We start from the raw sequence: 25,802 nt of genomic DNA on the forward strand, positions 1-25,802 counted from the left end.
AGAGGAAATCCCACCCAGCATATTAGTATTTTTTCTTGCAGTGGATCTTCCCTTCCGCCTCCAGCATCAAGGTGTAATCTATGTTTTAAAACTGATTAAGAGACTACAGTGCCCACAACTGCAAAACAAGGCCCGACAGTATTTTCTCATCTATACTTGTTCTGATCCTTCTGGGCCCTGAAACTTCAGAGACTCACTCATGTTGCTGAATTTTAGCAGCAACGAGTTGTCCTTTTGACTTGATATACACCTGATTTTATGGTTTGCGATTGACTTGGTGACCGTCCCCCCAGTCTCTCAGTGGTACTACTTGTAGTGTGGCAAACACGTAAATCACAGCAGGTTTCAGGCTTGCACTTTAGGATAGAAACTCTCCCTTAGAAAATCTGTTGAAAATACTCAGTTGGGTCCAGCTCTCAGCTGAGGATACTGGTGACAGGTTGAGTCCCTTGAGAGCAGTAATGGCTCAGCGTCCAAAACATACGCCTTCAGGTGATACATTCTTCCCCCCTAGCCAGACAACCAGCCAGAGTCTGAGATCTTAAAAGTAAACTCGAGTCCCATAAATTCGTATGCTCATAAATTTTACAGCCACAGGGAGCATTAGGACTCTCTAATCTTTAGTTTAATACAGGCCAAAGAGTCTCATTCAACAAATTCTGCATCAAGCTCAGAAGTTCTGATTCAGCCATGGAGAAAGCTATCCAAATATTGACATAAGACTGAAAGGAATGGGGAACATCCCATATTAAACTGTTCTCATATTGGCTATGTATCCTCGTTTGCCTTCTATCTTTGTAACGACACATGTCTCACTTAAGCTTCCAGCTTTTGGTTTTTGCTTCTTCTTTGTTCTTTGCCAGATTGAAACCCCCCCACCCCCCCCGTAATCCCTCATTTGGGCTTTTCCTATAATAGCTTTGTTTTCCAAACTACCAACAGCTGTACTTCCCTCTCCTCTCTATTCTGTTGCAAAAAGCTTATTTATTTTATATTTCCTACTTTTTTGTTTTAGTTTGAGAAGTACCAGCAAGCTAGAAAAGAGCATCTTGAAGGACAGACAGCAGCCATTTAGACTGTATGGGAAGTTTTGTGATGGTTGCCCCTATAGATAAGCCTGGCACAACAGATATGAATGTAGATGCTTAGCTTGGACACTGAACTTCAGCTGAGGCTCTGGTGCTTGACCCCACCTGCACTGGTTGCAGCCGTGCTTCTGCCTGGCTACGGATCATTTTGACCCTGACCCCAACCCATGGGCTGATGTCTTGGTTTGAGCTTGGACCTGTCTGGCTGCTGTGGACTTGCCCAGAGGTCTGGACTCTGGGCTGCCTCCCTGCTCGGGGCTGTGGGACTGCACCTCATGCTCATCTGTGAAGCCCCAACCCCACTGGCCCTTATGTCACTGTCTCCTTGCTGTCCCTTGCTGTTCCACCGCACAGTCGAAAGCAAAATCTGTACAGCAGGAGGCATCTGGTTTTATGTAGAGTGTGTATGTATGTGTGGTGGAACAGAGAGAAACTGTAAGTGCATTGTGGGAACAGTGCTGAGACACTGCCACTGCTAAAAACCAAAGAAAACCTAAAAAAGCAATTAACTCTCTAAACAGGCACTTTGGTCTCTATTTTTCAACACGAAATAAATGTTTCTTTGCTTTGTTTACACCAATCCCAATCCTCTATGCAGAATGGTACATGTGCTCTGTTATTCACTGTCTGAAGAGGCAACAAAAAATGAAGTTCAGTGCTGTTGGCCATGAGCCACAAGGATTTGAACAGAAAAGGCAGAGATTTTCCCTGGCATCTTCTCTTACCTTCATGGAGAAATGTATTTTAGAGGGTTACAGCATACATAAACTTCAATTAAAAATGCCTTTTAGTCAACATTTACAGCAATAACGCTGTTACAGCAATAGATGCCAGATTTCTCTCGGGCTGGTTATTTCTCACCCTATGTGTTCTTGACATTCTCACAGATGTCTTCAAAAGAGTAGAGGCACCCCAAAAATCAAGGCCAGGGTTTTGCTTTTGCTATTGCTGCCTTTGAAGAAGAAAAATACAGAGCTGGAATTCCTTAGAGCAAATGCTGATCCTGGAGTTATACTGTACTGACTGGACTACAGGAGCCGTGTTTGGGCACTCAGGCCTGAGGTCATCCCTATTTGATATGAATATTTTACAAGGCAGAACTCCTTGGGAATGAGAAAGAGAAAGCAATTATGAACGAAGCACATACACATAGAAAGGAACAGACGAAAAGCCTGGGGCATGATTGCCTTTACAACAGGCAGCTGCAGGATCCTCTACATAGGCAATAGCAGTATGAAGCTCCTCTCCTTGTGATGCAGCAGATGTGGCTAACAAAGGCTTCGAGGAAGATTCAGCAACCTGGTAGGTATCAAACAACCCTGGGGATCGTGTTTTACCATTGTTCTGACCACCTTCCTCAGGCTCACACTGGGCCAAGTACGCACAAGTTTCTGCTAGACAGCAGAGATAGAAGCAGGAGGAAAGAGAGAAACCAAGTGGAGACTGCCCTTCTTATTCAGCCCTCCTTGTATAGACACTGCATGAGAGAGACCCTTTTCGGAAGGACAGGAAAAGGGATAGTGATAGGAAATGGGAACAAGGAGGTAGGAAACGGCACTCTTAGCAGGAGCACTGCTCCCTGAGCTCTGGCTGAGCAGATGACGGGCAGCAGAGAGTCCTCGACTAACTACATTCAAATCAGGCAACTGCCAGCTCCCAAGGCATCTGCAATCCTAGACCTGCCTGTCATTGCTTTGCCCAAAATCTTTCCCCAGGCACGGACAACTTAGCTGTCCGTGAGCCCAAACTGAACTGGACTGATAGCTGCACTTGTAGAGCTCAAATCACTAGAATACAAATTAGAGATCTGACTTGACGTTAATCACCAATAGATCTTAAACACGAAACTGAGCGTGAAGCGAGCAGCTAAAGGCAGGCTGAGCACGAGAAGGACTCTGGCTACGTGTTGTGGCAAGAAATCTGCTCGACTGTGTGAGCCTCTGTCCTGCCCCTTCCTCTGAGAGAGCGCTGCGCTTATGAAAGGTTACTCCCTCTAGAGCAGGCTGCCCTCCTGCTCCCCTCTCTCCCTCCCATGCTCTGCCTCTCTGCTTAATAGCTCATCTCACAACCCACACAGTTCCTGGCCTTTCAGCCCAGTTTATATCCAATTTCCAGCCCATCAGCCTTTATCCCACCGATGGGCATCTGCTCCAGGCTTCTTGCCTTTCCCAGGCCCCCAGCCCATCAACGCCGGGGCAATTCCTCACCACACTGTTCACACCTCCTACAAGCAACTGCAAACTCCTCTCAGAGACCAAGTGACAAATCTGTCCTCCTTCCCCTCCTCTTTTTCTTCCCCCTCCCCTTGCTGCTTTCCTGACATAACTAACTCCGTGTGGTGCTTCTCAAACTGCAAATCTGGTGGCTTCGGAGGCTGAGATCATCTCCAAAATGACTGGAGGAGAGGAAGGCTGTACAGACTCCTTTTGCCTTGCATAAACCGAAAGGACAGCCTTCTCCTTTTCCCCCTGCTGATTTTTAAAATAGAGCTATCAGTTTTCCATATAGCCTGATTTAATGAGCCATTCTCTTCAAATACTCCACATTAACATGTTTATATATTTGTTTGCCTGGCTGGGTTTGTTATTAAGTGTGCCTTTGGTTCAGGTGCTCCCAGCAGACGGCTGCTCTGCCAGGCTGCAGGAAGCCCTCCGTTCGTTGCAGCTGCGTCCCCAAATTATGCTCCGCGACTGATTGCTTTTGGGGCAATTGCTCAACTGTAATAAGCGGGAACTTAGATAAAGCGGATGTTTTTCTACAGAACCCATTAACACCGTGCTTCGGAGAGGCTGGAATCGGTCTCAGCAGTTCTGTTTCTGCGGTATGAGCTGAAGATCCCAGCAGGGGGATTATTTAAGCGTAGAGGCTAGACAAAGATACCCTGCTAGCCTAGGATGTGGCTCGGAAGGCTTATGTTAGGGATGCAGGGGGCACTGACAGATTTGGGGGATAGCCCTTGAAGAAGGGGTGGACGGTAAGCTAATTTTATACAGTTTTCATTTTAAATAAGGGCTTTGGGCAAGCCCAGCCCCTCCTTGCCAGAAAAGGGATGTCTGATCTGGTTTATTGACTCCTCGATGAAGCCTGTTTCCAATGTCAGGCTCATTTCTGCGGCGGCTTCTAGAAGATTTGCATCTGCAGGGCTTTTCTTCTCTCATTTGCTGTGTTGGGTAAACGAGTTTCGACTGAGGTAGGAGCCGCAGGTAGGCAGGCAGGGAAAGCAAGCCTGTCTATCTACTGTACCTACATTGTTGAAAGCTTCCTGTGAAATTGGATTAGCAGTTAAATGTTGTGTGACAAAGCTTTATGTTCCAGGTTTTGTAAATGTTCTCAAGGAAAAAAAAAACTAAAATCACTTGTCAAACTCTTTCTGTATCGTTTGGGGACAATTATAGTATCACCAGATTAATTACAGTGTTTCTACAATGCTCTCCTCTGATTCTACTATTAAAACACAGCAGAAATCCGAGTCTGTTTTGACCTTTATTCAGAGCCTCCTGTTGAAGTGACTTTCACAACAGAACCCAATTTGTCACATTTTATTTGTACTTTAATTTTATTATTAACAGATTAATGAAGCTGGTAATGGGTTTCCCGATGCTCCCTTTGGAAATGTGAACTGTGTCCCTTCCTTACATCAATCTGCTGTCAGCAGATGAAGTGCCTTTGCAAAATGCTATTAACTGTTACCAGAAGCAATTAGTCAAAATAGCAAGTCGGCTTCAAAAGGAGAGACTCCAGATTCCCTCAGTGCGTTAGGAAAAGCGCATTAGTAGGATTTAGTCTTGCCAGCAGACACAAGCTTTAGGCCCTGCAGTAGGTGTCTGGGTTAATGACACGTAGAAATGCAAATGTATCAGACTTTAATTTGCTTGAAGAAGCAATGCCAGGTTAAAAAAAAAAAAAAAAAAATCGCTTTCCGGTGTCATTAACAGCAAGCCCTGTTGTGCCAGAAATACCCATGCTCTGTTGTAAGACAAAAATCCGTGAGTGAAATCCTGGCCCTCCTGAAGGCAGTAGGAGACTGCTCCTGACAACACCGAGGCCAGGCTTTGTCTTCATCTTCTGGCCCAAACAATTATTTTAAGAGTATTCTGCCTCCTCCTCCAAAGCACCGAAGTCCAACCCCTTCCCAGATGGCTCCCTTTTTTATGCCGGTGTCAGAAAGTCACAAGCTAATTCCTAGGGGGACATGCGCAAACCTAGCTTGAGCTCCATTTCCCCCTGTTTAGCACCATCATTCTGCAGACAGCTTACTGTCTGGTCAGTACTCCAGCACGGGCATGACAAAATTGCTTTAGCATACACACACAAACCACAAAATGTGCTCAGTAAATGGTCCCTAAAAGGATGAAGTAGGAGTTTGAACTCTTTCAAGGCACTAGCTGGCACCTGGTTAAAAAGCCACCAGTCCTCAGCTCCCTCACCATGGCCCTGGATGAAGCGACAGCATCAGATGAGGCAAAGTATCAGGTATAACGCCGTACATGTCCAGGGAATTTTGAAGCATGTGCTCTGGCATGCCTACCTGGCACCGAAAAACTGCTTTCCAGATTGGATGGACCAACAATTGCCCCCTCTTCTTTCTCTCAAATGTCGGAAAACAATGTTACCAATCGTTTTTCTGGTGCGTTGCCAATCGCAGGTGCATTGCATACATGCGTCCAATTAAAGGGGGAAGGTCATGAAAACAACAAAAATACCAGGGATTATGAAAAGATTATCCATTTCTCCTCAGGACTGCTCAATGAGGTTTCTGCCTCTATGCAGAAGGTGAATCTTTTTCATGTTATTTGGCCCTTGTTGCTTCAAACCCCGTCCCACCTCCCTTGGACGGTTGCGGTGGCCCTGACGGCTGCCCCAGCCGGGGATGCTGCAGCGAGGGGCAAACCCCGGGCTCAGCTCACCCGCCTCTCACAACTGTGCCGCATGCTGATACTCCCACATCGTGGGTTTTTTTGGAGGCAGAGAACAACTCGGCATCAGACCTTGCTGACATTTTTCCTCAAAAAAAACGTAAACAGCTGAACCCCACCTAGGGACTTGGACAAACTATAGCCTGGATAAAAAAAACAAACACCACCCTTAGTTCTGCCAAAACCTCATTGATTAAGAATATGCAGATATAATGATTTTGCTGAGTATTTGCAGAGCATATTCCTGCTGGGTATTTTTTCCTCCATTGCCTTCAAGTGAGTGTTCACAGTGCGTAAGGTTAAAAGTGTTTCTTTTCCCCTCCAAGCACAGAAGGCTCAAAGAAGAGTTAGAAGTCTAGGACTAAAAGCCCAATACAATCCACTTGAAGATGTAAGAACAGCACATTTTATCTTCCTTTTCTATGAGCTTAATGACAGAAAAAGGACAGTCCTTTGGTCCTTCATTCAGCTATTTCCACTGACTGGAGGACAACACCTTGAAAAAACACAATATAATGTTCAAACACTCCCATAAAAATGGTCTCTCCAACCATCCAAACATATTGTCCGTTGTCTTGGATCAAACACGGCTCTTACGCTTAAACATAAGGATTAAGAGACACCCATTAAAAGGAGAGTTTTAAAATCTATTTTGAAAAAAAGTTCAGAATCTTAAAAGACTAATTATTTGTGCAGTCTTCAAGATCAAACGCTGCTGAAATGAAGACTTGTCATAGTTTAAGCTTTAACTGCTTTATCAGATAAAACCTGCGTTCAAAGATTGTAAGGGGAGAAGAGACTATTAAGATAATCTAGTTTGACCTCGTGACCTTAGGTTTTGACATTTCACTGGTACAAAAGCTTCTCAGTTCACATAGCTAAATGGAAAAAGGAATAAAACCCTCAAGAGCACAACAGACTGCGTAAACTTGAAAAAAACAGACCATGGGTTTTCATGTTCCTTTAATTTGTGTTTGTAGGCAAGGCTCAATACTTAAATGGATAGTACCGAGTCCTCTGCTGCGCAGTTAGTGCGGCTCTGCTGAAGGTTACGGATGTCATCTTCCATCAGATGAGGATCTAGCCCGAAGAGTTTCCAACTGCAAGGGAGAACTAAGTAAGTACAAAAGTGCAAATACTTCGAAATGGTAATTTGTAGAAGACTCTGGGTAAACTAAACAATTTCCAAAGTATCTTTTTTTTTTCTTTTTTTCTCCTTTTTTTCTGTCTATTGTTTCTTTTATAACAAGTGCTTAGGATTGTGTTCACCATGCTAATTTTCAGCAGGACAGGAGGGAGAAACTGGGAGACTTTTCTTTGTATGTGTCTTTTCTAATCTGTTTGAGCTGTCTGATGTCTTCATATCTAATACATTGTGGATCTTTGATCTGAGTTGGAGGATGTCTCAAGGAGGAATGATGATTCACAGGAAAACAGGATATCCACAGGGGAGCCAGTTACCCAGTCCAGCAGAATTAATCAGCATTAGGTGTGTGAGCTCTTGCTCTGAAACACTGTAAATAAGAAAGAGTCACAGATGATTATAGGTATGGGAATAAACAAAGAAAGAGAGAAACACAATTTAAACCTTTTAAGTGTCAAAAATGGTTTCTGAACCACCCACTTGATTCTTTGGTGGAGCAAAACTCTCTGGTGTCCAGATGACAACATGACTTGTTTTGCAAAGAGGCGCTGTTTTAACATTTGCTTCTGTTCTGGCTCCTCGGTTGCTTTTGCAAACCAGGGACACACCTAACGCTGGGCAACAGGGCTGAAACACGGGACGCTGCCTTCCTGCGCCCGAACCACCTAACAGCCTGGTTACAGCGTGCTGCTCTCCTTGGCTTGCTCTGTCTTGCAGCCTGGTTTCTCACTCATTCTTGTGTCGTGGCCTCCTTTCTGCCAGCAAGTGCCTGCAGCTGGGCTAGGCTGGAGCGCCGCAGCTTGGAGCAGCCTCCTGGGAAAGAGACGTAACTAATGAAGGTACCCACTTACCGGGGGGCGCTGAGGGGCATCACCTCCCTTGCTACTTAGTCCTTGGCCGATAGAGAGCTGGTACTCCAGCCTTCCACAAGAGGATGGTGACTGTATCCTTCCTTGCACCCCTCCAGCTGAGTTGCAGAGGATGTCACTGGGGCAGTATCAGTGGCTGAGTGTGTAAGAAGTGGACGTTGCCAGAGGAGGGCCACGAGGATGATCCGAGGGCTGGAGCACCTCTCCTATGAGGAGAGGCTGAGAGAGTTGGGGCTGTTCAGCCTGGAGAAGAGAAGGCTCCAGGGAGATCTTATTGCGGCCTTCCAGTACCTAAAGGGGGCCTACAGGAGAGCTGGGGAAGGACTTTTTACTAGGGCGTGTAGTGATAGGACGAGGGGGAATGGCTTTAAACTGGAAGAGGGCAGGTTTAGATTAAACATTAGGAAGAAATTTTTCACTTTGAGGGTGGTGAGGCACTGGAAGAGGTTGCCCAGAGAGGTTGTTGAGGCCCCATCCCTGGAGGTGTTCAAGGCCAGGCTGGATGTGGTCTTGGACAGCCTGGTCTAGTGGGAGGTGTCCCTGTCCATGGTAGGGGGGTGGAACTCGATGATCTTCAAGGTCCCTTCCAACCTAAACCATTCTATGATTCTATGATTTCCTTTTCCTTACACTCACATTTTTCAGAACAAAGCCCTTGTGGTTGCATTGTATAAAGGACACGATCTCTGCACGCAAGGTCTACCCGAGGCATGGAGAGCCTCGCAGAAGCAAGCTGCCTTGTTGCTAGACACTGTGGTGGTGAGCTGGGTGCCAGAAGGGCAGCAGCCCAGGCTGGGGAGTTTTTCAATGTCACCAGGAACACAGCTGTAGGGATTTTCTATTCAAAATTGATTTGTCAAAAATTTCTGGCAAAAGGTGCCTTTTAATCATTCATTTTGACTTCAGTTTTGACTTGATGTGCTTTGGCCATAAGGGATGGGAAGGAGGGAAAGTCTCAAGATGGTGGCTTTCCACTTAGCCACTTAAGTTCTGGGTAGGGCCGGTTGATGGTCCCTAACTCCTTTTTCAGAACCTGCACCTGCGCGAGGCCCAGTGCTGAACAGCTGCTGGCGCCCTGTGGCCCTGTGCTCCTGGGATGTGGGTGGATGCTGGTGGCGATGCTGCCTCCACACTGGTCCCTCACTGCATGTGCATGTCCAGCAATCACTCCTGCCTGGCACAGGCATCCTGGGGAAAGCCACTCATGAAAGCAGGCTGCTGCTGCGATGGCGACAAGCCCTGTGCTAACGAGAGGGCTGCGAACTCGCTTCCATGGCTGCATACAGAGCAGCGAGCTGACAGGGTGGGGAACGACTCTTAATGGTCAACGATTTTAATAGACACCTGCTGTATATGAGATGCAACTGTCACCTATGACAAAAAATGTGGTGTTTCTCAGGAGGAATCCTATTTAGGTACCAACACCAAAGCACCTTAGACGCGAACGACCTGCAACTGGTTTTGATGGAACTGCCATAGCCCAAGAGGGATGTTGTAACCATGTAGCTTAACAAAAAGAGGAAATGCTGAGGGTATTTGGCTTTCCAAGCAGCCTGCAGTTGGCCTGTTTTCAGCACAAATGCCTCACGCGTGTTAATGGATTTCAAATACACTAAAAAGTACAGCCGCAAAACCAAACAGGCCTTGACATTTGACCTTAGTGGGGAAAACAAGCTTACTATTACCAAAGAAAACTAAGCATGCCTAGCTAATTGACTCATCTTACGACAAGTCGTTTCCATGACTGAACCATAGGAATGTAAAGACTTGCCATCATTCAGCCAGCATGGTTTCCTTAGATCTCACATGGAATATCTGGAAATCACCAGCCACCTCATAACATTTTGAGTAGGGTGGCCAGTATAGAGAAGTGGAAGGACAAATGTAATGCCAGCAACACCTTTGCCATAAGGGTTTTGGGTTTGGTTTTTTTTTTTGGTTCAGCGTTTCTGGAACAAAACATGGACATCAAATCAATAAATTACACGTTGTTACATCCTTGTTGCTGTTTGCTCATCCACCCACAGACATTCCACATAAAATTACCTAATAATCAATCTGAAGTATTTTAAAGTAGCTTGTTTTTATCCTAAGCCAGCAATGGAATTAGCAATCTAGTGTCTAGACCTAAGAGAGTGGTCTCATCCTCAAAGATGTAAGCCATAAGTGCTTTCTCTGCGGTGTAAGCCTCTGGTCTTTTATGTATCATTAAAAATGGCCATCCGTAGGTGTTGAGACCCCTTACAAGCAAAAGAAAATTTCTTAAACATGGAAAGACAATTCTAGACGCATTTTTTTAAGACATTCATAATTTAACATTCACAACTAGGAACTGACCACAAGACCGACCATCACCTAAGACAGATGAACACCTATTGTTCATATTATAAATCATGAAAGCAAGTTAAGGATTCCCTGCTACGAGATGTAACTGGTCTCAGAAGATCTTTCAAAAGCAACAGAAGCGGTGGCCTGTCAGATAAATCAGCTGAAGGCTACCCTGAGCCTACTTTTACTTGTAGATTGTTTGGTTTCCCTGGCTTTTGCTCACGCTAAAACTGAGCATTTTTTATTCTGTTTTGATGAAACCATCCCCATCTTAAACATATGTTTGAAAAGCAGTTTACAGGTTTAAACTAAAGTGTTTATAAAACTTAACCAAGGATTATCTTGTAAAAAAACGAGGACTTCTGGTATAAGCTGTATAGTGACAAATACGTTTTATATTCTGTTTAACATACGTGTCAGTACACTCAAGATGAGATAAATCTGTTTATTAAGAACCCGTACAGAATGTTTAGCTAAGTGTAAAGCATGGCATGTCTTTTGTTTTATGGTATTCCTTTGTTTTTGGGGTGGGCCAGACTGTGTTCAGCTGAAGTACGTTGTCTGAGATGAAACGCATGTGATGTGCATTTGAATTTGCTTGTATGCAGAGTACTGCTGTCAGACCTTCTGGCAGGGGGATGGCTGATATGGACCAACTGTGGGCTGCTCTAGCCTCAGGGCATCATTTACAGCAACCTGAAGCTACAGCAAGTTACTTGAGAAGTGAAAGGAGCAAAAGTGTGAACAGCAGCAGTAACCAATGCAGGGCAGGGCACCCCTGAACCTCGTAAGTTTGTTTTATTTCAGCTATGGCCCAGAAGTTGGGAGTCGCGTCTGGGGATGTAACGCTACAGATCAAGAGATCTGAGGACACAACACAAGTGGCTGTCTCTGGCTTAGGTCTTGTCCTAAGAAGTGACAGGTAGGTCATGCTGTAGCTTATTTAAGCCCAAATGGGGAGTGTAGACAGATTTAATAGACTCCACATTCCAAACCCAATATTGTTGTATGGACAGCAGGGGAACATGCCACCTACAAAATCAGATACTCATATCACCAGTAAACATCACGTACTGCAATGAGAAATCAATCAAGGTCTGAGTTGAAAGAGAAGAGCTACAGGCTACCGGTCGATTCTTTTTCTAGTGAGAGCTTTTGGCAGATAACAGGGAAGCATCTGCATGGGTCTCACAGAAGTTGACCATGCCATGTCCTTACTGTAGCTGCATTTGTACCCAGCCTTTAGCTAGCACCTGCTTGCACCCTCCTGATGAGAGTAGGTTGTGTGAAGATGCCAGACTGCGTCTGGGTGCACTGAGGAGCAACACTTGCCCTGGCCTTTTAATGTTTAAACAGCTGTGCTGGATTTGCCAGAGGGTGTCTAACAGAGTTGTTAAAAATTGATCCCTGAGTAAACAGGCCTGGTGCTATTTACTCCAATTCAGCTGTGATAATTTACACCATCTGAAAAGCAGCTTAATCCTGCACTGGCAAATCTCTGAGATGTTTGCTGTTGACTTGAACAGAAGGATTCTTTGGCAAGCAGAGTGCAATCTCCCCATCGCTAATGACTCGGGACAAGACAAGAAAGAAACAACACGATTTAAAATAAAAGGAATTAATTCAGAATGAAAACATAATCACTAACACAGTGGTCACAGGCTTGTGCTGATGCAGGATGCCCATGTATGCTGACACGTAGTATAGATGTTGGTTACGTGCATGATTAACATGAAACTGCTAGACACTACCAGAGGAGAGGTATAGAGTTTAACCTTCTCTCAGGTCTCGTCACACTCCTAGTTTGTTTTTTTTCCCTGTTGCACAAGTTGTAGAGGCACCTCAAGGAATATCCACAGAATCACAGAATGGTCAGGGTTGGAGGGGACCTCTGGAGAGCATCTAGTCCAACTCCCCTGCCATAGCAGGGTCACCTACAGCAGGTTGCACAGGACGGCATCCAGGTGGGTTTTGAATGTCTCCAGTGTGGGAGACTCTACCACCTCTCTGGGCAGCCTGTGCCAGTGCTCTGCCACCCTCAAAGTAAAGAAGTTCCTCCTCATGTTCAGATGGAACTTCCTATGTTCAAGTTTGTGCCCTTTACCTCTTGTCCTGTCACTGGGCACCACTGAAAAAAGATTGGTCCCATCTACCTGGCACCATCCCTTTAAGTATTTATAAGTATTGATAAGATCCCCCCTCAGTCTTCTTTTCTCTAGACTAAAAAGAATCAAGTGCCTCAGCGTTTCCTCATAAGAAAGATGCTCCAATCCCCTAACCATCTTAGAAGCCCTTTGCTGGACCCTCTCCAGCAGTTCCCTGTCCTTCTTGAACTGGGGAGACCAGAACTGGACACAGTACTCCAGATGCGGCCTCACCAGGGCAGAGTAGAGGGGAAGGATGACCTCCCTCGACCTGCTGGCCACGCTCTTCTTGATGCACCCCAGGATGCCATTGGCCTTCTCGGCCACTAGGGCACATTGCTGGCTCATGGTCATCCTGGTGGAGTCCTGGTGGACCTCCCATATCCATTTGGAAACAGGCTAGAGGGAGGGAAACGGTTATATGTTCAGGACCACAAAGGTCTATCTTCTAGAAAAGTGTGCTTTCCTCCCAACTCCATTTGAACAAGGTTAGATATATCGGCAACTAACCGCTAATATTTTCATTGCTAGTGGATATCCTGCTTCAAATATGGCTCATCTGCTTTGCCTGGCTAAGTGTGATGATTGCTCCCTATCAATCAGTACCAATTCTCTTGGTTCTTTCTCTCTGCTATCCTGCTATTAACTTACCAAATGACATATGTCTTAACATTCCTCTTTATGACATATCTGTTGTCTTGTCATTCTTATTCTCCAAGATACCGCTTCCACCTCTTGACCCTGATGTCTTCAAAACACCTAGAATAGAAGAGAGACACATGTAGATCGCCTGATTCACCAGGTTGAATTTTGTTAAATTAGTGACTGCCTGGAATTAATCCTTAGAATATGAGCACACCACAAATTGCTAGTCAAGTAAATATTTAAGATGTGTATACAGTAAATCTCTGGAGTTTCCAAATGGTTAGTAGAATCAGGACTTCGGGGCATGTGGAACAGCAATTTTTCACTCCCTGATTCCTTATAAAACTCAGAGAAATGGTAATCCTTGTGATGGCATTAAAAACTTTGGAGATAGTTTTACTTTGCTGTAAACCTATTTGATCCAGTCGTCTTTTTTTTTTTTTTTTTGTCATGCTATAGAAATTAATTAGCATAGTTCTAGTTTACTGGTAACTTTAAGTGTTCATTTTAAAGACACTAAAACTGATGCAGTTTCTTAAGTTCATTAATTACAAATCTGATTCTACTAGCAAAAGCTTCAAGCTCCCAAAGCATACATAATGCAGCAATGTTTGGTTGGGTTTTTTTTTTAACTTCAGCTGGTTCAGGTAATTTCACATTTGGTATAAATGATCATGATATAAGACACGTTGACATCACTACATGTTTATAAAAAGAACATACAAATGCACAGTGACATTTTAGACAGCGGTTGCACATAAGACACTCACAAATTTGAAGTCCGACGCTGTGGGGTGCTGAGTACTCTTAACTCTCATTAAGTTCAATGCGAGTTGAGAGTGCTTCGTGGTTCAGGTGCTCGGGCCCTCAGTGAGGCTCTGCACAGTAAGGAATTATACCAACATTCATGTCTGAGCTGAGAGTAATTTCTCCTTTCTAGTACGCGCATTTCTAATTGCTGGATTAGTACAATTCGCTGATAATCACAGTAATATAAATGATTTTCTGGTAGTGAAGTGCTCTTTCCGAAAGTTAATAAAGCTCACTCAACATCGCCTACAGTTTTACAACACACCGTAATGGAATAATGTAATGAGTACAATGTGAGTATAGTACAAAAGCTGATGTAAAGTTAAAAATGGATCCAGGATACTGCTGTTCTTGAATACGAGCAGTACAAGGTATGAATTACTTCTTTGAGCCGGGTATAGCAGTTAATCTGTGAACAACGCAGCGCAGCTCACATTCACATTCACCCCTGATTTTTTTTTTTTTTCAAGATTTGCTTCCTATCCTTTTCTTCCAGTTGTTTTGTATATGCTCATCCTTGCTACTTCCATAAAGGTGATCATGATTTTAATTTACATCTTCCAGTTTTCTACTGGTATTTGGTTGTTAAAATGGTTTTATAAACTTCTGTAAGAATGTGATATAAGGACACAGCAGAAAACCAACTCTGTTTAAAAATTACAGCATGAATCCTAGGCCAATTTGAAACTTTCAGGAACGTGTAGCCCTGTAAAATGTGGGACTCGTCTCCTGCACTAGTTGAACACCTTAAAAATTTATTGGTAATTTTAAATCATTTTTACTATGTGCAAACAGAATTTTATTAAATTTAATTATTCTGGGATCCGTCCATGTCTTGTATGCCCATAATGATGAGTTTGTTGATATAAGGGCACATTAATTATATGTGTAAGACCCCTTTTTTCCCCTTCATGAATTAGACAAAGCCATATTTAGGGAGAAATTGGCTTTGTCTACCTGTAAACGAAGACCCCCTGAAATGCAGTCTCATAAGAAGTTGATGGTAATTGGTAATGCCAAATCCTCATTACAGCGGTGGCATTTTCACCAACTGTATAGCGGCTTTTGCAATTAAGAACACACAAAGAATTATTCCTTTCTTGAGTAACAACATTTTAATGTCAATAAAAAGTGGTTTTATAGTTCAAGATTACAAATAAAAAAATATTTCATCTTGACCCCTTTGCTATTTTCCCTCAGGGAAGTCTTCAAATGTTAGTTAGGAAGTGTTAAAAACACGAGGCGGATGGATGCTCTCTCTACAAAAAGCTGAAGGACTCCCTCCCCACTTTGCCATCGCCGGATGTTTTGAAATGGAAGGTTTTGCTCCAAGTGAGTCTGAAGAGCGTACGCTTTCTCTCGTGGCAGGTGAAACCACGGGGGCACACACCACCACTGGATCCTTTCAAGCTGAACGCAGCTGGAAGGGTGTTAAAAGGAAGGAGTCAAGCGCCTCTCCAACTACCAGGGCTGCATCAAAAAGGCACAACATAAGCAATGGTAAAGTCAGTAAACAAAATTTTACTGTAATATTTCATAACACAGATACTGTATTTCTCTTTGACGTGTAAAGCTACTGTCTTACACAAGAAAGATGGACAGACCCTTTTCCAAGACTAATATGGATACAATAAATATGGAGTTTTACATACTCGATCTGTACACAGAAACTTTGTCCCACAGCCATAAAAATTTACATTTAACAGTGCAACATATAATTTAATCCTTTATTTATCTGACATAGGATGTTTACTTACTAAACACAAGCAACTACCTGGTTTTAATATACATATTTTATATATATATATATAATATATATATATTCAACAATCTGTACAGGTTTCTAAACATAAAACTCCAAAAAGGCACAATCGTCTATACAACATGTACAAAAATGGCTGGAGCTGACAAGAAACAACAATTATTGGTCAAGAGTTCATGATTGCACAAAGATTAGTAATGGGTTTGTGTCAGAAAAATGTGCTTTAAGGAAAGAGAGGTTTGCAAAGAAACCTGTGTTATAAAAAAAAAAAAAACAACCCAACCCCCCCAAAAATAAAAACACAATGGAAAACAAAAACTAGGTCGCTATCACAAGTCTATCCTCATCGTCACTGCTGCCATCGCTAAACTGCACCGTGTTTTGCCGCCGGGGCAAGGCGGCTGGCCTGTGTACCTGTCTGTCCGGGGAGACAGTTCGGTGGACCGGGGACTTGGTTAACGCGTCGGGATTCGCCTTGGAGCGGGACTCTGCCGGGGCAGCCCTCTTCACCTGGAGGGAAGGGAGGTCGCGCTTCGCCTTGGCGGGGTTGGCGAGGTCAGTCTTTTCGGCGTCTGCTTTCCCCGGACCGTTGGGCCGCTCGTAGTCGGTCTGCGGCGGGGCGGCGGGCTCGGTGTGGCTCTTCCCACCGTACCGCTGGCCACCGGCTGCCGCCTGAGGAGAAGCAGCCCTGCTGGCCTGGCTAACCTCGGCCGCAGGGAAGCCGACAGAAGCCGGCTCTGGCTGGGCCTCGCAGGCTTTGCCGCCAGAGGCGGGCGCCTCACAGGCTCCTTGCCCCTCGGCGCCGAGGGGGCTGACGGAGGGGATGAGGGTCGGCAGGGCAATGTTCAGTATCTGCAAGCTGGGAATGTGGGCCTGCGGGCTGGGGTTGCCCTGTGGGGCTGCGCCGGCAGCCAAAACCTGGAGGCCCACGGCGTTCAGGGTAATTCCCGGAGGGCGCATCTGCGGGGTGATGCTCGTGTTCGCCAGCCCCAAGATGTTCACCGTCTCCATGCCCAGCGGTGGCAGAGGCTGCAGGCCGGGTGCCCGGAGGCTCTGCATGCCCGGCACGCTCACCTGCCCTATGGGAATGCACGGCACGACGCTGTTCACCTCGGCGACTCCCATGGGATTCGCGCCGGCGGTGGCAGCGGCGGCCACGCTGCCCGTCTCGCCGAGGGCGCTGGTAGTTCTGTGAATGACGCTGACGGCAGGGATGGTGAGCTGCACCGGCCCCGCCTGGATGGGAACGAAGGTGGAGTAGGTGGCCAGGCCAGCGGGGACCACCTGAATCCCCCCGACGGGTACTGTGCCGTAGGGCACCTTGGCTTGCCGCTGCGAGTGCAGGGGGAGGTGGCTGAAGAGGTGAGTCTGGGGAGCCCTCGGCTCGGCGGCGTGCTGCGGGCACCCGGCCAGCCTCTCCTCTGGGGTTTCGGCATAGGGTGATGGCGCCGTCGTCGGCATGCTGCGGTCCGCCGGCGAGGAGGGAGAGCTGACGGAGGGTGTGCTCTGGGAGAGAACAACACAGGCGTGTTAATGAGGCGGCCGCCGCTACCCTCCAGTGAAATGAAAACGCAAGGTAAGCTGGGAGTGCTTCCCGCACTGCCTTTTAAGAAAAAGCAACATCAAACTGGTTCACACTATATACTGCCCAGCTTGAACAATGAACTAATTTCCTTCCTTTCTTTTACCAACTCCTTCCTCACCCCCTAATTGAATTTTCCTCTCCTAATTACCCTGGCTAATTTGTCTTGAACACGAGTACTCAAAAACATTGCTGAATATCCTTTGTATGTGTTTTTTAAGGAGTGAGAAGGCTTTGGAGTACTGTTTTCTGTGGAAAACACCTCAGGCAAGAAGGTTAAATAAGCATAAGCTGGCTTTTCTGATGCACCGGGTTCCTCTCCTGGAGCCATTACAGCCTCTGGCAGGCAGAGGCAGCATCACCGCATGTTTTTCCGTAGGTGCTTCTGAGGTGGAAGATGGGCGATAAGCAATTACAAGAGATGGATGACAACTACAGCGCCCGCAGAAGCGGAGGTGACGGGTGGATACTGAAGTGAGACATGGGACCCACATCCCACTGCTGCCTCAGCTTGCTGTGATTTAGTGCTTAAACCTGGACCAACAATCGTATTTATATGCTCCTTTTTCTTCTCATATAAGACTGTGTAACTGACCAAGGCTGGCAGCTCCTTTCCTAAAAACTCCTAAACCGAGAAGTCTTAACCAGCAATTGCAATCTCTCTCCATCTTTTAGTTTTAGGCACACACATCACACGAAGAGTGGTGCAACCTTATTTAGTTTATATAGTCCTAAACGGTAATTCTGTGGTTTTCACCAAACTCTCAAGAAATCTCTAGAGCAGGCACAAAACTGAAACTTGAACAGAAATGCTTTTGAAACAACTGCTAGTAGGAAATGTATTGCTTAAAGGAGAGTTTGATTTACTGACTATACAGCGCTGACCAGTCTAAATGGGAAGACGGGTGTGAGAAGGAAGTCAACATCTTTCTCAGAATTAAGTCCTGTCTGACACCTCACAACAAATCCTAATAAACTGGTATGGATGCTTTCGAAGGAACATACAGCCTTCCTGAGCTGTCTCGACTCCTTGTCTCGATTGCAAGAAGTGCGATCCACAACCATTCACAATAGGTACAGACTGTAGATTAACCATCAGGCACACAGTTGCCACTTCTTTTGGTCTGGGAAAAGAGGAGGTAGTCTGGAAAGGAATTACTGCTTTGTATTACTTACGTGCCTTTTTTAAAAAAAATATTAATGTAGACAATTATTAGAGCTACATTAATGAAGCACTTTCAACATTTTTAATTGTGTGAACGTTTTCTTGAGGCTTCAGTGGTTCTGTTCGATGAGGGAGTAAACTCAGTCAAATGTCTTTCCAGTATCTATTGGCAACAACTGAAAACCCAAATCCAAATATTGTGGCAGGTATATACAATGATCATAAACCACTACATTTTATTCTCTGTCATACTACAAAATTCCTCCAATTTACATTTGCCATACAGACTCATAGTTCTTATAAGCAAGAATGAACCTGTGTCAAACAAAGAAATGCAGCAATAATTTTTACTGTTTCTCCTTGTCAACAGTTCACTATCTTAAATTTTGTAAAAAAATAAATCCAGTAGTACAGATTTTCAGAGAAAAAACAAGCCAGTAAGTACTTAAACTAGAATTATCTTTTTACTTACTGTTCTAAATGCCTTTAAGGTCTGCAGTAATAATTCAAAACTTTCACGAGATATCCTTAGGGTCAATCATGTATGTGACTTGTATCATCCCCATTACAGTCCATTAAAATATTGCTGAATTGTAAAAGGCTTAACACCTGCCAGTTCCCCTCTGTGATTTCCTCAGCAGAGTTTTAAAGACAACAGTTGTCAAAATTACTTAATGCTCCTGCAGCTTTCCACACAGACTGACCTCATCTTTCTGCATTCTCTGAAGAGCTGTGTGTCTAGAATAGGCATGGGCAAAATTGATCCTTTTCCGATTAAAATGTTTTTTCAAGTTGGAGAAAAACTGAGAGCACTGGGATCTCAGGTCTCAGTTCTGCGCCTTTTGTTATTGTGCAAGGGCAATCTCCTGGTTTCCTTGAACATCTGGTGCTCTTTCTAATTCTACTACCAAGCATATTTGGAGGACAGATAAGCAATCGCACAATTTTGTTATAGTGATAAGGCAAAAAACTTCGGGACTAGATTAATTTCCCTTGGGAATTACCAACAATTCTATCGTCATATTTCAGAGTAAAATGGCTTCTGAATCCTATCACTTTCCCCTGAAAACTTTATAACCAACCACCATATGTTCATTCTACATATCTGTTATATCCCTTCTTGTTTGAAATACAATCTACCAGCTCCAAACTTCAGCTGAAACGACCATACTACAATTAATCCTTTCAGGAAGAATACAATCAAAACTAAGAATTTGAAAAGCAGTGTTCCTACAACATCGTTTTTTCTGGAGTCCTACGCATCTGTGCTTCGATTACTTTCAACTCTTAAAGACTCATCAGCCAACAACTCTAAGAATGAAGGGAAGGGCAAACATTTTGATCTTTGAAAAACCTCCAAAAAGATCTTTAAAAGGAGTATTTAAAATCCCACTCTCTCCCCCGGAGCCAGACACTCCTACCTTTGTAAGAGCTGCAGTTGATATTAAGGAGTGGCCCAAGGCAGCTTCTGGATCGGGGTAATCCACAGACATCTGGCGACCTGGCGATGTAGGAGTGACGTCCACCAGTGCTGCACCAGTGCTGTGGGGAACCGCCCCTCTCTCCTGGGCTTTATCCTCATGTGCTTCCTGATGGGTGAATTCTGCTGGTGACCCGGAGGTCCTGCTAACTGACTGCACTGCGCTAAGGACGGTCATCTTTGTCAGCAGCGCTTTTGGCAGACCATCCATAGAGTCTGTGTGAACCCCAGCAAAACAGTCCGGAAGTCTGATGTCTTCATCAGTGCTGGCGGTGTCCTGCAGGCCATGTCGAGAGGGGTGATGCTGGGGGCTGGCCGTCACCGAGGGGGTTGTGGATAGGACTGACTCAGCCTGACTGTCTTCATCATCATCTTCATTGTCATTTTCGTCCTCATCTGCACCATCAGACTCCTCCACATCATACCCCGACCGGTCATAGCCAAATCTTTGCTTCTCACCTGCAAAAGTGGGAATTAGAAGGTAAGCCAACGGGGGTCCCAGACTGATTGGGAGAGGAGGTGGGAGGGAGTAATTAGAAACACCAAAACCCCATGTCATGGGCCTTTCTCAGTCACATTCCATAGCATCAAAGGAAGAGGGAAAATTTTCATTTTTGTTTTTATTTTCTAGGGTACATATTTAATTATACAGCTACATAATCTTTCATGTTCTACTTCCATGTTGTTTTTAACCTTCTGGATTTGGCTGTTTTCTTTTAAGCCATTTATAACCATTTGCTCAAAGTCACCCTTCATTCTTTCGCTTGGGGGCAAGCGAGCAGATTCCCGGTTCATTAAGTTCCCAGTGATGACATACGAAGCTGGTCTGCCAACCTTAGCGGTGGGATATTCTCTAGCTGTTTCTGACTCATAAGTGGGTGTCCTTGTACCTAATATGAATCACTGCTGCAAAGGTTTTTGAAGGATGCAAACAGAAAGACTGGAGGCTGTTAGTCAGGAATCTGTCTCGTTAACAGGCAAAAGAGACCAAAATTAGACCTTACCAGATTTCTTCACTTTGCTCATGTTTTGAAAGGTGTCCTAGGAGGCAAGAAAGCCCTAATCCTATCAAAACTTACCTGTGCACGAAACTTTGCTCACATGAAGAAGCCCTCCTGACTTCAAGTCTTAAAGCCAAATTGCTGTCTAGTGGCAAATTTCTCTACAAAATACAGCTCTACTGCAGCTTCTCACCTTCTTTTATATCATAACTTGGAAAGAAAGAATCGTCTTTAGTAAAGAGGCAGAAAATCCCATCTGCTGTATCTGATTCCAAGCCAGACTGTCTGGGATCATATTTTATAAAAGACAGAATGCTTTGAATGCACTAATATTTTATATTCGATTAAAGGTCTGTCTGCTGAGCTGTCCAAAAAAAATATCAGCATAAAAATCATTTGGCTCTTCAAAAGCAATAATGGATGCTTAGTTAAAATCTCAGAGATCCTGTTCTGGGGAAATCTACACAGCATCTTACCATCAAAATGAACGATTCTGAAAAAAATCAGACCCTTAAAAGAACTTGAATGTACTACCGCTACTTTAGGCTGCTACGTTACCAAAACCAAAATAAGCATCTTGAACTCTAGGTAAAGTAAATGGGTTTAATTGAGCTACCTCTCAACAAGTTACCATTATAAGCCTTTATGGTTTCAAATGAGCAATGCAATTAGGAATGAGACTAATAGCTTCTTTGAAAAAATCCCTCTATAATGACTTTGCCCCTCTTTGCCTACACAGTAATTTGTACATTAACTAAATATGGAAACTATAGATTTTCTACATTTACTACAGCAGGCATGAAACTGAAATGTTATTAAAAATACCCAAAATCCTCCAGGTCATTGGAACGATGCTAACAAAAATATTTGTTAGAATTTTAAATAGTCTTCATTTATAATTCTCATCTACAGACAAAGCTGTTAAAAAAAAATACATTTTGGTGGAAAAATTAATTCAGTAAGGTCCATTCCAAAAATATGGCAAGTGGGATTGTTGAAAATATTAACAAAACCACATGGAGGTATTCAACATTTTCTTTCTCTATACTTCTGTCATTTCTCTTCTTCACACAAAGTGTTTCTTCATCATTAATTTGCAAAGCAAACACATCTAAAATGTTAGAACCTCTACATATGTTTCATTTCTGAATGCAAATAATTTCCCTCAATGCCTCTGTAACAGATCTCGAAGACTTCTCCATGTGTTACATCTAAAGGGTGACCCACGCATTTCCTGCAACTCTTTAAATAGTGCAGAGGGCATTGCAAAATCTTGGACTTCGGTGTGGACTCCCTCTTAACTTTGGTCTCTTTACCAACACCACATAACTATTCTCTGGGAAATCTTACTGTTTCTAGTCTTTTTTCTCCTTCTCTCCACATGAATCACATTTTCTGTTAAAGTTGATGTCAATCACAAATGAGTGTCTCCACTGGCAAGTGAAACTACCTGAAGTGATTAGACTGACTTGTCACATCTGTAAAGCACGGAAAACATATGCTCAAACAATGCCCTGAATTATAATAAGAAACTATCTTTTTTTAAATCAACATTTAAAACCGCTACAGGATTTACTAGCAAATGCTGCTTATATAGAAATCTTCTGCACGCGTCTTGGCTTTCTAGAATAAAACCAGGGAAAGGGAAAGGGGAACCGTGTGTGGGACACAGATTCCTTACATGCAGGACTCCGTGGGATATCATTTCCCTCTATTGTTTCCCTGTTTACCTCCACCCTTTGTGCAGTTGCCAGCTTCTATTTAAGTGTGGTTACCTGGAGCCAGAGCCTGCAGCGTAGGCGAGGTGACAGCGATGAATGTGGTTCCCTTACTCCCACACCGCTTCGAAACATCAGATTAAAAGAACCCATTCCTGACTTGCTTGCTCTGGCAATGCACAAAGGAACGCTCTGCTCTGCCTTTTTCACCTGTGCGCGTGTTTGCTGCAACAAGAGATGCCCAAGCTTTTGTAATTAGTGATCCCCTTAAGTGCTGCTTATCAGTGGAGTCGCGAGAGGACCCGATGCTGGACTTTTAAGCCAGGGAAGATCCAGGGGAGTTATGTGTCTTCTCCAAATGAGGCATCGAGCTGAGGTTGCGACCACTCCTTGTGGTGAAAGACTCTTTTCCAAGCACTCTCTTGCTAACCAAGTAGCATTGGCCCTGATCCATCTTAGTAATGTTACGCTGGCTACTAAAGTTCCCTTGCAGTTTTAATTGGGGAAAAATTAATTCTTTGCTTCCTATCTTAAACTATGCACAATTATAACCATATGCTTATGTAGCTGATATATATAACTAGAACTGACTCAATTTCCAAAGGGAACAAAATTACTTCTGTATTTAACTTTGTGTGAGGTTGTAAAGCAGTGTGGGATATTTTAGAATGAAGGATGTGTCATAAATTTAAAGGCCACTAGCATATGGGGAAATGGCTTTTGGCATGAAAGTTCACAAGTTTAAAAAAAAAAAAGAAAACAGGAAGAAGGTTTCACACTATTAAGTGAAGGCTGTTCCGCTTTATGAAAGCAAATTTGTAACTCTCACCATTTTAACAGAAAGACTGTTCAAGACTGCCTCATTTTTTTATAAAGAGTGTTTTTGGAAGAGTAGGGAATGTTTCTCATCCTCTTCAACTGCTGCAATCTTTTCTTTTAAACCCTTAGCAAGACTCTCTCTCTCTCTTCTTCCCGGACTTCACAGGAGAAAGTGGGACTTTTGGCTACAGACATGAACTCTGCAAAAATTAGCAACAGCTGGAAATAAAAGTGTAATAGAAATGTGGACACAACTTTGGATTGGAGATTTTGCTCACATGCCAGCTATAATCATATTTAATAAAAATGAGGTTTTAACCCTAGGTATTGAAGTAAGTGTATACAAATCATGGGCAAAAATCATCTTAGTCCTTCATTTATTTTGTTGTCAGTCCTCAGTTAGTTAATCAGCTCTGTATTGTGTCTGTGGTGTGGATGAGCGTGTTGGCAGGGCTCTGTTATATTGGCATTTTACCTCAAAGCAGGGAAAGAAAAAGCTTCAAGTTCTTTAGCACAATAGCATTAGCTGGACTTATCAGCATCCTAATATGTCCATTAGTGAAGTGCCTCGGGCTGATAAGTCCATGGACTGCTTTTTCCGGTTGGGATGCTATGAATTAGGTAACTGAGATAGGTCTCTCTATGTGCTTTATTTTAAAAGCTTTTTTCCTACAGGAATCCTCACTGTACATGGTTTTAACAATGGTTATCTAATTATCGTCATACTGCAAAGTACTGTGGGCTTTTGACTTTCATTCCTAAGGGTATGGAAAGGAACAAAATAAAAGTAACCAAAAAAGTAAGAGTAACTCTGCTTCTTTAAAGAGATAATTTACACGTAAGCCTTCCTGGGTAACCTGTCTATTGTAAATCAACCCTAGTGTTAGCAAGGTTCTTCAGAATCTCAACTTATGGCTTTTAATTGTGATGTTATCACCGATTAGTCCATCACATGACCTGACTCATCAGGCCCCGCTACAGACTTAGCAATTCCGACACCACATCCAGTGATCAAGTTCAGCGGCTTATAACTTAACCATGTTTGCTTATAACTGAATCATATTTAGGTAGATTTTCACATAAAGAGCAAAATGATAATTTTCATTCTTTCATTGTCGGGAAGACAAGAAAGACATGAAAATATAAGTCCAGACCGCTGAAGTTTTACACGTTTCTAAGCAAGTGGACAGTTACATAGGTAACTATGGGTACCACTATTAGCTCTTACAGATTAAAGACATAGCTTACTAAGTATCTGTTGGTCTGTTCACTATCTATTCCCATCTGAATTTTAATTTACTAAATTTATTGGCTTTTAGCACCTGAGTAATTCAAAGCAGTGTTTATCACCTCCAACTGTGTAAGTATCTTCAGTTATGGCTCACTATCTACAAAAAAGCATTTAATAATAAAATGTCTGTTCTGTATTATTTATTCTCCATCAAACTCAAGAAAAAAAACATACTACGGCAATAAAGGCAGAAATATTTTTTAGTCTGTCATCACATTACCATAAACTTGAAAGGAATGAAATCATCAATCCGCTCTCTATTTTTCTAAACAAGTGCAAACCTAGATTTGTCTTTTTTACCCGTTGTATTAGTCTTGTAATAGACTGTTCCACAATCATTTAAACAAATTTCAAAAAAGTAAGGGTAAACATAGTACTGTGAAAGAATGCTAGCATCTATTCCCAAACATGCTGTCTCCTTGACTTTTTAAGTCTGTTCATAGGCTTTACTTGACTGATTTCAGCCTTGCTTCAGCTACTGTCCACTGCTCATCACCATCAAACAGGACTCACAGTGACATCTACTGGGTTAAATTCAGACTGATAAGAGCCAGTGCTCCTCAGAAATGGGGAAAAACAACGGTGGGCTTTTGACCTTCATTCCTAAGAGTATGGAAAGTAACAAAATAAAACTAACCAAGAAAGTAAGAGTAACCTCTGCTTCTCTGAAGACATAATTTACACCTAAGCCTTCCTGGGTAATCTGTACATTGTAAATCAACCCGAGCGTTAGCAACTCTATTCCCAGGCTGTAGGTGTAGGGCTCCAGCATGCTTAATGTACATCTAGTTGAAGATCAGACACTGACAGTTTAAAAAAAAAAAAAAAAGATAAGATTAAATTAAATTAAAAAATATATTGCATAAGTTGTACAGAACCAGCCTTCCATTCTATTTGCCAATGGAGGATATTATTGCAAAGATTTTCATTTATTTTCACTCTTAAAATGTAGGTGCAGTGAAAACACAGACTGAGTCATGATTAAGCTAATCAAGAGCCATGGAAACTCACTTAAGATCTACTGTAAGTAATATATAGCA

General features: G+C 43.4%; 1 protein-coding gene and 1 long non-coding RNA gene across 2 annotated transcripts in view; both read right to left on the bottom strand.

Annotated features, from left to right (window-relative positions):
- Positions 1 to 7,234: 7,234 nt before the first annotated feature.
- LOC309686577 lies at positions 7,235 to 13,950 on the bottom strand. Its single transcript, XR_014270550.1, has 3 exons — positions 13,905 to 13,950; positions 13,141 to 13,248; positions 7,235 to 7,518 (listed from the first exon to the last, which is right to left on the bottom strand). It is a non-coding gene; the product is annotated as an uncharacterized lncRNA (long non-coding RNA).
- The window catches only part of HIVEP1 (HIVEP zinc finger 1), a 123,229-nt gene continuing 111,377 nt past the window's right edge, over positions 13,951 to 25,802 (bottom strand). The window contains exons 9-11 of the mRNA XM_082499300.1: positions 19,875 to 20,392; positions 16,121 to 17,212; positions 13,951 to 14,012 (exon numbers count right to left, since the gene is read on the bottom strand). Coding sequence (XP_082355426.1) covers positions 13,986 to 14,012; positions 16,121 to 17,212; positions 19,875 to 20,392 — 1,637 coding nt within the window. The 3' untranslated portion in view covers positions 13,951 to 13,985. The remainder of the gene's footprint in view (positions 14,013 to 16,120; positions 17,213 to 19,874; positions 20,393 to 25,802) is intronic.

This window comes from Vanellus vanellus (genome assembly GCF_965231255.1).
Source record: "Vanellus vanellus genome assembly, chromosome: 2".
NCBI lineage: Eukaryota > Metazoa > Chordata > Aves > Charadriiformes > Charadriidae > Vanellus > Vanellus vanellus.